General features: G+C 49.7%; 5 protein-coding genes across 5 annotated transcripts; 4 read left to right on the plus strand and 1 right to left on the minus strand.

Annotated features, from left to right (window-relative positions):
- Positions 1–150: 150 nt before the first annotated feature.
- Positions 151–775, plus strand: EI90DRAFT_3131667 (uncharacterized protein; the record flags this gene model as incomplete). Its single annotated transcript, XM_039064407.1, has 6 exons — positions 151–157; positions 258–430; positions 482–548; positions 614–622; positions 677–704; positions 757–775. The coding sequence occupies 6 exons, from the start codon at positions 151–153 to the stop codon at positions 773–775; spliced, it is 303 nt and encodes a 100-aa protein (XP_038910603.1).
- Positions 776–2,229: 1,454 nt separating this feature from the next.
- On the plus strand, positions 2,230–2,764 carry EI90DRAFT_3079332 (uncharacterized protein). The gene is made up of 2 exons (XM_039061827.1): positions 2,230–2,559; positions 2,620–2,764. The coding sequence occupies exon 1, from the start codon at positions 2,244–2,246 to the stop codon at positions 2,457–2,459; it is 216 nt and encodes a 71-aa protein (XP_038910604.1). The 5' UTR covers positions 2,230–2,243; the 3' UTR covers positions 2,460–2,559; positions 2,620–2,764.
- An 856-nt stretch (positions 2,765–3,620) lies between these two features.
- Positions 3,621–4,769, plus strand: EI90DRAFT_3079339 (symbiosis-related protein). Its single transcript, XM_039061828.1, has 5 exons — positions 3,621–3,709; positions 3,767–3,822; positions 3,888–3,956; positions 4,084–4,220; positions 4,291–4,769. The coding sequence occupies exons 1-5, from the start codon at positions 3,676–3,678 to the stop codon at positions 4,391–4,393; spliced, it is 399 nt and encodes a 132-aa protein (XP_038910605.1). The 5' UTR covers positions 3,621–3,675; the 3' UTR covers positions 4,394–4,769.
- EI90DRAFT_2977903 (WD40-repeat-containing domain protein) lies at positions 4,687–7,687 on the minus strand (the record flags this gene model as incomplete). Its single annotated transcript, XM_039055924.1, has 9 exons — positions 4,687–4,955; positions 5,013–5,120; positions 5,193–5,737; positions 5,797–5,916; positions 5,966–6,071; positions 6,179–6,710; positions 6,810–7,108; positions 7,179–7,263; positions 7,331–7,687. The coding sequence occupies 9 exons, from the start codon at positions 7,685–7,687 to the stop codon at positions 4,687–4,689; spliced, it is 2,421 nt and encodes an 806-aa protein (XP_038910606.1).
- A 94-nt stretch (positions 7,688–7,781) lies between these two features.
- On the plus strand, positions 7,782–11,622 carry EI90DRAFT_3079342 (HOOK-domain-containing protein). The gene is made up of 17 exons (XM_039061829.1): positions 7,782–7,985; positions 8,064–8,382; positions 8,432–8,490; positions 8,544–8,661; positions 8,719–8,849; positions 8,898–8,979; positions 9,037–9,095; positions 9,145–9,244; positions 9,297–9,943; positions 9,999–10,135; positions 10,196–10,433; positions 10,486–10,621; positions 10,675–10,719; positions 10,768–10,848; positions 10,903–11,070; positions 11,123–11,137; positions 11,196–11,622. The coding sequence occupies exons 1-17, from the start codon at positions 7,867–7,869 to the stop codon at positions 11,205–11,207; spliced, it is 2,466 nt and encodes an 821-aa protein (XP_038910607.1). The 5' UTR covers positions 7,782–7,866; the 3' UTR covers positions 11,208–11,622.
- The last annotated feature ends 791 nt before the right edge of the window (positions 11,623–12,413 follow it).

Raw genomic sequence — 12,413 nt, forward strand, 5'->3', positions numbered from 1 at the left:
CAAGAACCCAGTGACGTCCGAGGTTGTTTTGCCACAATCACCTGATCACGTCCACCATCGAGCTTAAATAGGTCGGTACGATTCCTCTGACAGCTCGTCTCTCCAACCCTCTTCAACCGAATCGACTTATCAAACCCGTACGCTAAAAACATGTCTGGTTCGTGCTCCTAAGTCTCTGCCACCGCGATCGACTCAACTATCCTCGTCGGCGGATATATACGCCCTCCCCCTTGCTATCGGTTTAATAATATTTTTAGGACGCGCTGCTGGAAAGCAAAAGCCCCTAAAAGCCCCCAAGAAGGAGAAGAAGGAACTAGATGACGTGAGGGCTAATTTTTCTCTTTTCTTTGTTTTATTAGTTCTGGGCGCGTCAGAGGTCCCTCGACCACGTGTCGAAATTCCTGCTCCGCCCAGACTTCCCGTTGAGATTGTGTTCTGGCTGATTCTTACCACTCACTTCACCTTTTGTCCGGGGTTGTAGGATGACATCGCGCTCAAACAGAAACAGAAAGCCGACGCTGCTGCACTGAAGGAAGCTCAGGCTAAAGGTAATTGTGGAGTTATCTGTATGCATGTATGGATCGCTGACTATTTCCCCGTTTTTCATCATCAGTTGCGAAGGGTAAGGACTTGTGCTATTTTACATGTCAACCCACTGCTGATTTCCCACTCTCAGGAGGTGCGCCTGGAGGAGGTATCAAGAAGTACGTCCCTTACCTGATACTACTGATCTCACCCTTATCCATGACTTCATAGATCATCCGGAAAGAAGTAAAACATCTACTGCAACAACTTTTAATTCTGCCTGCACAAAATCTGTACACATATCATGGTCTATACATCCAGGCTGATACATTCAGATGAACTGGTCAACACGACGTTCGATCTATATTCGTGGAGTAGGATGATGAATGATTGAATGAGGAAATGGAAGAGAAAAGAAAATGAATGCAAATGAAAGGCGCCAGCGCTCGTAATAAACGGAGGAACAGAGGGTACCTCAACACCGATGATGACATAACTGGGTGATGGATGACTCAAAAGATGAGTGACTCAGAAGACCATCGCAGGTGCAGGTGGCCGGATAGTCATGTAGTCTGCATCGTAAACGGTCCCCCACCCTCCCTGGTGCAACATCCGTTTTGACCGAACATACGAGGTAGTAACGAGCACCTGCGGTTGCGATTGTGTGATACTCGAGTTAATCTTTCGAGGGCTACCATATGGGATGAAAAAAGCAGGGATGGGTCTCTCTGGGAGTTTGTGTCGAGGTGCACCACGGGCAGGCTAGATGAATGGATGAGTGAGATTAGATGACGCTAGGAACGGCGGCGCATCGTTAATGAGGGAAACATGAACGTACAAGGGGGCCACTATGGAGGTGAAGGCGTAGTGGCGAAGGCGGCGGTCGACGAGGCATCGTTCAGTTTTAGTTCAAGGACAGTTTGGAGGGTACTAGGCTAGGGTCCGTTCAAATCAGAAGGGCACGAACTGTATCCTCAGAAACTTTCACTGACATCGATCGCAGGCAATCAAACAGATTTCAGAGATGTTAGCTTCAAGCTTACGAGCTGTGTCAGTCGCACAGCGGATGACAAGACTTGGGTTAGGAAGAAAGTTGAGCCTCCGGTGGGCCTAAAGAATGCGTAGAAGACGGGAGGGCGGGCTGCAGCAGTCCTACAACAAGCTCATAAGGGTAATCACTTTGATCGTGATGAAGGAAGATGGGGGCCATCGCTGTTGCCACTGCGACATATTTCCAGCTTTGTAATTGAAATTCGTGGGAAACTTCAATGAATTGAACTGCCAATTCAAATTTGAAATTTTTTTGACGTGGTACTCTCCCAGACATGAGTCCAGCGCTGGTTAGACTTCATCTAGATGAAAGTTGGATTGTGGTTCCTAGTACTCTTTAGGAATTCGAACTTGACCTGTTACTGTCATTTTCTCCAACACAAACGCGCACCTCGGAAACTAATATTACGAAGTCATAGAGGCTGAAGTCCTGCCTAGAAACGGATAGTAATTTTGAGCTATAATAATAAACCTAAAACTGCCCTCCATTAGACAGCTGGCTTTTACCGCGAACTCCTTGGGAAACCACGCCGCTCGCCCTGGAAGATGTAGTCGCATTCTAGTGGGCGTATACACCTCACAGGGCCTTTCCGAGGATTTAGAAATGTTATTGGTGACTTTCAACTGGACCTCTCGCATCTATTCTAGTGCCGGTGAATATATTTCGCATGACCAAAATAACAACTACACTGGCGCCCATTGCATTGTTGCTTCGGCATGCTCTAGGTGTCCTGCGCTTCCACCAGCTGGCTGCTTCCAGCATGGTTCTTTTCCATTTCAACGCCACTGTGCCGTTCCGCACAACGCAATTTTTCCCAATAGGCGTCGATCACGCGGACTGCAATACAACTTCGAAGGCAATGCTGGTCCTAGGACTGGGCTGATCTCCGCTATGTATTGTTGATACATATGCGAGTCCTTTGGCCAACTGGATTCTGCTTCGCCGCCGACGAAACATTTCTGCGATAGCAAGCATCATTAGAGGCATGTAAATTTCATGGCGCTGAAGGGCATGATACGTTCCTAATCCTTCGTCTAACCTAGTAATATACAATGATCCAACCTGGACTGCCAGCAGGCTTGCAAGAGAAGGGACGTCTAGCACGCTATCATCGACGTTGCGTGGGGGACGAGATGAGGGCAAGTGCGTTTGTCATATCGGTGGACGTAGTTTAGTACACAATGCGCAGCTTGTATTTTCGTCGTTGGCCTGAGCTGGTGGGACCACACTTACATGGCGCGACCTTCCCTACCCATATCCTACAGGTTCAACAGAGTCAAGATCCAACATACGATCTACATCTGTTAGATTGGGACAAACGTGGCAACCTCGCCTTCATCCCGTTTCGTCCCGTAGCATGGCCATGAGCTATGGGTTACATTGTGCCCTGCACCAAAGATAACTGTGGCGGGCAGGAAGTAACCTGCACATTTGATCACCCGCCACTCGCCGAAAGGGAGCATCTTGACCGCTAGGGCACGACTTAACAACACGCGATGTCCTTATCACTGGTAACCCTGGTGAACGCCTGCGATCCCCATGATGGCTGTGATATCTGACCTTTTGCAGGGGATCGGTGGCTTACGCTTGCGACGGGCATAAGAGCTTCACGTTTGATCATCCATCGTTCGCCTAAAGGGGCATTTTGACCCCTAGGGTACGACTTGCTGTATAGACTGTTTTACAGAATAATCATGGTGTGTTGACCCTGGCGCGAAAATGGGTGCCAGCGGACCGTCGGCTTAGTCTCTCCGGTAAGAACCCAGATTTCCAGAATGCCATCACAGCACCGAAAGGCGAAGCAGAGACAAGGGCTTGGTGAAAACCGGACTATACACTGATCCGAACCTTGCCAAAGCTGGAGGCCGAAAAATTGTGCACTGGCATTGGTACATGTATCATCGCCATGACCAATCAAACCGCTGTCAGTGTGCCATAAAAACGTCGATGATTTATTCAAAGAGGCTGTCAGCAATGAGAGCATCGACCACGATAATCCGGATATAAGGATTATTAATCCCGCTTAATTCCGGGCACGCGTTTCCCGTCACCCCTCCTATTTAGAGCCTCCTTGCCACTCACTACTATCAACCTCAGCGATGAGATCCAAGTTCAAGGATGAGCACCCCTTCGGTGCGTTCCCACCACCACAGGTTACGCCACCACAGGCCTGATTTTCGCCTTTATTAGAGAAGCGCAAGGCTGAGGCTGAGCGCATCCGGCAGAAATATCCAGATCGCATTCCTGTAAGCAAGCGCTTTGGTGCCCTTTGATCTCGATCTCGAGTCCAACGACCTGCCTCGTGTTGTAGGTGATCTGCGAGAAAGCGGATCGAACTGACATTCCGACCATTGACAAGAAGAAATACTTGGTACCCTCGGTAAGTGAGTCAACTGCGCGGGTGGGACCACGACACGCGATGGGCATACGCGTCCCCTTGTGTACCCTTTTTTCCACTTGCTCCCCTTTCATCATGACCACTTGTCTCAAAGCCACTCTGGTAACAGGACTTGACCGTCGGGCAATTCGTCTATGTCATCCGAAAAAGAATCAAGCTTGCCCCCGAGAAAGCCATCTTTATCTTTGTCGATGAGGTTCTGCCACCAACTGCGGCTCTCATGAGTGCGATATATGAGGAACACAAGTGAGTTCAATTTGCGCTCTTTCCGGTGCCGTGAGGGGTTCATCTGCTGACTCATCATTTCTATCGCAAGGGATGAAGACAACTTCCTGTATGTCACTTATTCAGGCGAGAATACGTTCGGGTCGCAGGCATTGGATCCGTCAGAATTTTTTGGGTCCTTGGATGGCGAATGATAGATCGTGGGCGTCGCGCATCTCTGGATTGGACTTGATTCTGACTTTATCCTCCGAACATTCTCCATCACGCGCCCCTTTATTCCTCACTCAACGGCCAGTTTCCATCCTCGACTTGTATTGTAATCATTATTCTGGAAATTCCGAAATATTCAGCACTAGCATAATGTCGTCTACATGTCTTGCCAATTCGCCGTCTCCCGCAGCTGCTGAAACTCTACTCGTGTCTATCTGCTTGGCCATACCATATCGGAGAATGCATATAATTAGGTGTAGCATAAGCAAGTCACGGATCATGAGGTTGCATACAACTTGACGATCCCATCTGCGCCAGCGCTCGCCAGGAAAGGTAAACTACCAGGGTGGAATGCCACAGCCAGCACGCCTTCATCCGCCTTCTTTCGATGGGTTGTAGATTCTTGGATGCAAGCGCGTGTGGTAAGCAGGTCCCAGAAACGCACTGAGCAATCGTGCCCTGACGTAACTAGAGTAAAACCGCTGGGGTCGATTGAAAGCGATGTCACGGAGTCGGTATGAGCGAGCATAGAATGTGTGCATTGCTCTGAAGAAAACAGTGTCATTTTTATGCGCGGTGAAAATGAGTGCAGAGTTCAGTTACCAGTGATAACATCAAATATGCGGATGTAACGATCTTCATGGGCTGTGACCAAGAGCGGCATGGTTGGATGTGACGTGATCTTGTTGATTTGTGTTCGAGAGGTCCCGTCTAGATAAATGAAATGCAACACACGATGAATTCCTCCGTGGCACTTAAGTCAGGAAGCTTAATACAACTCACCGTAACTGATGTCACTCTGCAGTTTACCAGTTTCAACTCCAGTTTCAACATCGAAGAATTTGACAATCGCATCACGGAAAGCGACGGCCACTTTCTTAAGATCCGTCTTGATAGGATCGAGTGTTGTTGCACCAAAGATATTCTTCTGGGTGTCGTCGTCATCCATATCCTCCGTGAGGCCGTGGTATCCCCAGCTGAGTTTGAGATGGCCGCCGCCATCGCCATCCGCGCCTACACTGGAGACATCCCAGACCTTGACGGCTCCATCGCCGCCGCAGCTCACAAGGGTTGTCTCATTCCGCACAAGAGCAATATCCCAAATAGCATCCGTGTGACCGACGAGGGTGGCACGCGCGACACCAGTTGAGGCCTCGAAAGGTGCGTATGTGGTGCGACTGGCCGCAGGCAAGGACCAAACGCGAATAGTAGCATCGATCGACGCCGAGTATAGGAGCCTCCGTGCGGGTGAGTGCACGAGCGCCGTAATCGGTTGAGTGTGACCGCGCAAAGTGATCTGAGGCTCGATTTCGGTTGTTGGTCTAGCGCTACGACCACCGTGTGAGGACTAATATTATGCCACATGGGCTAAGGACGAGATACTTACGAGGACGATGCCACCGTCGCAGGGTCCATGCGCCATATTTTGATTGTGTTGTCGTCCCCACCTGTGGCGAGACTTAGTTCAGTCGGATGGAATGATAGTGCCCGGACAGCATCCAGGTGACTAGGCCATTGTGAATCGTGAGGTCACTCAAAAATTTGAAAGTGCTCACCTCCGTAGCGTACGTTTCACCTTCCAAGACGAGGCCGTTGGGCCAGACGAACCATCGCTCGTAATGCTTTCGATTGTTGATTCCATGTCAGCCAACTCATCCTCTTCTGAGTGGTGTTGGTTGTCCGACAGCCCCGTCAAAAAACCTGAGCCGTCGCCTCAGATCACACCTCTCAGTTCGACGTTAAATTCGAGACAGGGGTTTAAAACTCACTCGACGCAGATTGAGCTACCATCGCTTGTTGAGACTCGTGAGCTGCTCTCAGTCGTTCCCGCCATTCTCCTGCATCGTCGGGGCGAAAAATAGCGGTCACTTGATTAGGTTCTGGAACAGAACGAGATTCCACTGCTTGGACTGCAACTGCGGCCAACACAGGTCCTGCAGCGGTGTTTTCCAGGCTCTGGGTGAGTTCGGATGACGCTGCCTGTGGTTGACTGGAGGGCTGAGGTATAGATTGTGAATGAGTCTCTGGTTGAGAGTCCTCTGGTGAAGCGTCTGGGATGGTGACAGTTATAGGGCGAAATTGATTATTTGCTGGGTCTAATGGTTCAACGGGTCCAATTGGGACTGCTGGTGGGGGCTGCAGGAACACATCTTTCGACACGTCTGGGACAGATTTTCGCGGTCGGCCATTCACAACTGTGTTTTGAGTGGCGGGTATCAATTGGATAGTACTGGGAATAGTGTGTACAGGGGCGTTTTGTTGCGGTTGTGATGATGGTACCGAGGGCACCTGAGATGGAGGCTGTGAGGGATAGAGGGGTTGCGGACCTTGAGGTGGCTGCTGTGGGTTTTGATTCGCAGGATAATCCACACTGAACGATGGGAGATTAGGGATGCTGACGGGAAGGTTTGGCGCACTGGCACTGGCGCCAAGGCTGAGAAGTTGTCGGTTTGGTAGTGGATTCACGGCTTGGTTGGAGGTTAGGTAAGTAATCTCCTGCAGGCATTGTTTGAGATAATCGCGGGATTTAGCACGGGATTTAGGATCACGGCTGGTCGGTGGTCGGCCCAGCCCCATGTTTGCCTGGGCATTGGTAGAAGTACCGCCTGCCCAAGTCGGTCCAGGATTGCTTTGAGATGCAGGAACGTGCGCAGGTGCACCATTAGGGGAAGCGCCTGAATTACTATCCAGATGCATGTCTGTAACTGGCGTCAATTCATGCGGACTGTGTCACAAATTTTGCATCACCTTCACTTGGAGAAGTGCGACCGCTCCCTGGTTTCTCTGCATCCGCTGTCACATCCTCTTTACTCAAATTACTTTTCGAGTGACCCTTGAAGAGTCCAGTGGCCGACTGGTTTCCTTGGAGTTGTTTGGATCTAGAGGAACCGTGAGCAAACGAGGTCGATTGTTTGTTAGACACGCGGCGACCTTTCGACACGTAAGGCGTATTCCAGCATCTTTATTCTTCGCATAAGGTCGAGCTTAATGTTCTCAAACGATCTTCGCTCGCCTTCTAGCAAAGCAATGCGGGCACGCATTTCGGCACGCTCAATGTCAAACTCATTTCTGTCCCGCTCATATCGTCTCCACTCAGACTGAAGATAGTGAAGCACACTTGAGAGCGTCCAATCTTGTCCTGAGGGAGGTGGTGGGGCAGCGAATGGCTGTTGCTGTTGCTGCTGATTAGGACCGCCAACTTGAATGTGAGAATTTCCTGGGGGTTGTTGCTGTTGTTGCTGGTTTTGGGGTAAGCCAGGCTGAAGGAGAGGCTGCATCGTGATCATTCGATGCGGCTGAGCGCGTCCCAGAGACAACGAATGAGAGTCTTGTCACAGACAGCAGGCAGAAGTGGTCGGAAGCAAATTTGTGCGGTGATATGTCCAAGCGTCTGGAAGTGTCTCGCAGCGCGAACCACTCGTGGAGGCGCCCGCCGCCTCTCTAATACCACATTTCAATGGACGCAGAGGCTAAGGCAGTCGTGGCTTGGCTGTCTACATACGACCTATCGCGTCCAGTGGCTAATATTGCCGATCTCAGCGATGGTCTCCCGCTTTTCGACGTTCTCTCCAAGGTGTACGCGCATCATTCTAACAGGAATGCATCTGGGAACATTCCTTGCTGATCTTCCAACCAACCCTTACACTCTGACAGTGACGCCGACTACTTTCGCGTTCCTGCACGGACATCTACTCAACAATCAGAGAATTGGGTGCTCAGGCAGAATTCTCTGAAGCGATTATATCGTCTCATCACTCAATATTTCACCGATGTGCTTCATCAACAAACCTCTGCCCTTGGCGTCCCCAACTTGCAAGACGTGGCGGAAAAACACGATGTGGCCCAAACACTGGCACTGTGCCGCCTCACGCTAGCCATTGCTGTACAAGGACCTCGAAACAAGAACGCCATTGAACGAATACAGAGGCTAGATGAAGCTGATCAGCGAGCACTGATGTTTGCTATCGAGCAGGTTTGTGCCCGTTTGATTTAAGTACCTTCCCTCTTGACCTTCCATGAAGGTCATGAAGAAAATCCCAAAACGGACTGGAGAGGCAGCCGGCGAAATCAGCATGACGGAGTCAGTTTCCCATTTCCTTAAGTGTGAGGCTTCAGCTCATCTTCGTACTCCAGCGACGATCACTACTACGAACTTCAAAATGACTTGAGTCGACTCACAGTCGAGAAAGAGACTCTGCAGAAAGCCTATCAAGCCCTCATGGGCGACCACCGCAATTTGCAGAACGGTCTTGTGTGTGAAATCTCAGGCTGTCATTTCTATTGCTGCGTCTGATTTCATGTTACCAAGGACGAAGCTTTGTCGGAAAAAGCTGACATCAGCAGCCGCTTGCATGAAGCGGAGCTTCGTGCGGATGAGTATCGCAACAGCAAAACTGACGCTTTGATGCGGGCTGAAATTGATCGTCTCCGCTCTGAAATGTGAGTGACATTGTCCTAGCCCTGGGTCTCGGCTTAGGAGGCCTGTAGTCAGAAAGCAGAGGACAGCCTTATCACCGCAGAAGCCGAAATTGAGAAGCAAAGCGCTTCTCTGTCCGATCTCACTCGGAAGGTTTTTCGGATTCTGTTGGGCCTGTAGCACATCTTTGACACGACAAACCTGTTCCAGAACGATGATCTTCAAATGCAAGCAAATCAGGCAGCAAGGCTCAAAGATCAAGTCGATGAGTGCGGAAGTCTACTACATCTCTGTACCCACCTAGCTCATTGAACACAGGTTACGCCATACCGCCGAAAAGGCCCAAAAGACGGAGAATGTGATGGGGAAATATAAGAAAAAACTGGAAGAAAGTGCAGACTTACGCCGGCTCGTGAAGGTTCAACAATTCCTGGCAGGGCCTCTGACGCAAGTCACTGATGATACCTCAGACTCTTGAGGAGCAAAACGCATCGCTGGTGGACAAGAACGCCTCCTTAGAAGAAGAATACCGCAAGGTTGCTACCTTTCGACCGCTTATGGATTCTTACAAGACCCAGATCGCTGATCTTGAAGCCAAAGCCTCTACGAGAGCGAAGGAAATTGAGACCCTCAAGTACGAGCTCACACAAACGAAAGCCAAATTGAATATCACACTTCAGGAACGGGTTCAGGATGCTGAAGCGCTCGAGCTTTACCAGGAAAAGGTGAAGGAACTCGAACTGACGGACTCCAGGAATCGGGCACGTAATCGTGGTGATGCAGTCTCTGCAGAATCACCTCAAGAAGCGTATGGCGGAACTGGTGGTCCTGACTTCGACCTCCACGAAGACACCAATCTTGGTGGGGAACTCGATGACGCAATCAGTGGCCGGACCATGACGGACCTCAAGCTCCAGATCAGGAGGCTCAAACTAGACCTCCAGGAGGCAAGGAATAATTCATCAGATGCGAGCCGGGTGATCGTCCTCGAGAATTTACTTGAAGATACCAATCGAGTTAAAGCGCGTTATGAAGCTGATTATCTCTCTACACACCGCGAGAAGCTCATGCTTCAAAGCCAGTTAGACGAAATCAGGAGTGGAAAATCAGGGGATAAGTGAGTGCACCCTGCCAAAAAAAAGCAAACAAGAAAAAAGGCTGACAACTCATAGCGCCGAGGTAGCAATCGCTCTAAGACAACGACTTAACGAGGTCTCAGAGCAGCTAGACAGGTTACGAGAGGAACATGCTCAATTACAAGTTACCTTCGACGCCCAAAGCCGCGAACTGGTAATCGCGAAATCTGATCGTGAGCTCTATTTCGGGCGCTTCTTTATCATTCTGAATTGCGTTTGTGGGTGTTCCTTAGTGAACCTGGTAAACAAGGATCAGCTCGATATCCTTGCGACCCTTCGTGAGTCCGTGAATGAGGACAAGAGCGGACTTGAGAATCAAGTACAGAAGCTTCAATCTCAGCTTGAGGAGCAAAAGGGGAAGAACAAAATGCAATTGGAGCAAATAAACACCCTTCTTATGGAGAAAGTCAACCTTCAAAGCGAAGGAATTGGACAGCGGGAGAAAATGTTGGAGCGGGAGCGTAATTTAACGTTGGTTCCCATGCCACTGCAATCATTTCCATCGCTCATTTATAATCCACAGAGACCTCCGGGCATCATTTGCTGGGGGAGACCTGCCAGAGGAGACCAAGACAAAGTTGCTCCATCTACACGAAGAGAATATTGCGCTGAAGGAGCAAGTCCGTACATCGCACGAGAAACTATTGAAGATGAGACAGGTGTGTGCTTGGCGTGTTATTCGTTCAGAGATACGTCGATGACTCTTTTGCAGTTTATCAAAGAGCAGGACCGCATGATCAAGGAGAATCGGGTTTCAGTACGCCGGTTTCCCTTGTTCCCGAACGCATCTGAGAATCCGATTTAGTCGGGCTCATCCTTCGAAGAGGCCGAAGAGAGTTTCAAAAGCAAGATCAGCATGCTTGAAGAAGATCTGAAACAATCTAAGGCTTGTTCTTTTTCGCGTTGCAGCGATCGCATCTAACATCTCGCCTTCGTCCAGACGAGGCTCAAAGAGGCCGAGCAGCGTTATCAAAAAGAACAGACGCTAATGCTCAGCTCCATTCATAATATGGGTATGGAGGTTGTCAGGGCACACCAGATTAACCCACGTCGCAACCCAGGGGGAATCATCAAACCCACAGCCTGGCTCACCCAACAGAGAGACAGCGTACGTCGTAACTTACTCCGAAATTAGCGATTGCTAATCATACTCGATACAGACAAGCGGCTCATTGGTGAGTTCTTAACAATGACCCAAACTAGAGAGCTCAGGAACCCACCAAACAGTGGTAGATTGGGAAATAGATTTAACTTACCCAAGTACTTGGTCACTTTAATGCGATACCCTGTCGTTAATTGAAGACGATGCGCAAACTCGCGTCCGGCTGTAAAAAAACCTGAGTATGATTGTTTCCACTGTTTCCACGTTTACCGCGTACTGTCAAACAACTCGAATCGAGTTCAGGAACTTCATCCAGCGCCCTGCCATCCGTTCCATTGCAATATCTGATTGCAGCCATCCGAACTAGACAACAATTATCATCTTCAGCGCTCAGATCGGCACGAAGTTGATTTAAACAACAAGTTACGTCCATTCCATGAAAGGCGGATCGGCCTACAACTCTAAAATCTCCGGGTCACAGATCCCCCTGTACGAGGTTATCATAATTATGGACTGATAAACAATCTAGCGGTGTTTCCGCTTGTGCAGCTCAATGCCCTATTAACTTTTCCTCCCGGCCATTTTGGGGATGGAACCGGGAGTGGCTGCATACACCTTCATGTTTCTATCCGTTGCCGACGTTGGAGAACAGCGCATAATGGTGCCGCGAGGTACTAGCGCAAGAATAATTTGCTGATGGCGCTGAAAGCCATGTTCACTGACACAATGAAACACGGGCAGATTGACAGTATATAATGACATGACCATGAGTCCTGATGACCAAACCACACCGCGCAGGAATGCGGTACAGCATGCCAGCGGAGCTTTCTTTGAAGGCAACTGGTAGTCTGTACTTAGTGGCTTCAAAACCATGACCCGATTACATCCATCACCACACATCCATCAATTCAGGCACGAACTCTTGTGTTAAACACGGACCCGTACCGTGAACGGCTTTGGATTCGAAGCCTATTGGCTCCACGTGAGAGAGTTCAGGATTACGCGGGGACGTTTTTCCTGGGAAAAAAAGGATCAGCGTGCGCGAGCATCAAATCTTCCCAACTCGCCGAATCCCCCAACTATTCCCATCATCTCACCAGGGCGGTTGCCCCACGTCTGGCCCGATTGAGTGATGACTGCAGACATCCATTGTACATAATCTCGGGCCGCACAAAGCACTCAAGTACTGCCCACGGAGCGCCATCAATCGGTAACAAATATGAAATAAGGATAAATCTCGGATTGCGGGTACAGTTCCTCGTTACATATGGTCCCTTGGTAGCGGCTGGGATCTTCAATGATTCTTTGATGGATAAAACCCACTCATTTATGCCTCCTCCCACCTCACT

Source organism: Cantharellus anzutake (assembly GCF_015039405.1).
Source record: "Cantharellus anzutake strain C23 chromosome Unknown EI90scaffold_79, whole genome shotgun sequence".
Lineage (NCBI taxonomy): Eukaryota > Fungi > Basidiomycota > Agaricomycetes > Cantharellales > Hydnaceae > Cantharellus > Cantharellus anzutake.

Coding starts and splice junctions, on each gene's coding strand:
- EI90DRAFT_3079342 (XM_039061829.1), top strand. CDS start 7,867: ATGGACGCAGAGGCTAAGGCAGTCGTGGCTTGGCTGTCTACATACGAC. Junction 8,980..9,036: donor TGTCCGATCTCACTCGGAAG/GTTTTTCGGATT, acceptor AACCTGTTCCAG/AACGATGATCTTCAAATGCA. Junction 9,096..9,144: donor CTCAAAGATCAAGTCGATGA/GTGCGGAAGTCT, acceptor CATTGAACACAG/GTTACGCCATACCGCCGAAA.
- EI90DRAFT_3079339 (XM_039061828.1), top strand. CDS start 3,676: ATGAGATCCAAGTTCAAGGATGAGCACCCCTTCG. Junction 3,823..3,887: donor AATATCCAGATCGCATTCCT/GTAAGCAAGCGC, acceptor CTCGTGTTGTAG/GTGATCTGCGAGAAAGCGGA. Junction 3,957..4,083: donor AGAAATACTTGGTACCCTCG/GTAAGTGAGTCA, acceptor CTCTGGTAACAG/GACTTGACCGTCGGGCAATT.
- EI90DRAFT_3079332 (XM_039061827.1), top strand. CDS start 2,244: ATGACCAAAATAACAACTACACTGGCGCCCATTGCATTGTTGCTTCGG.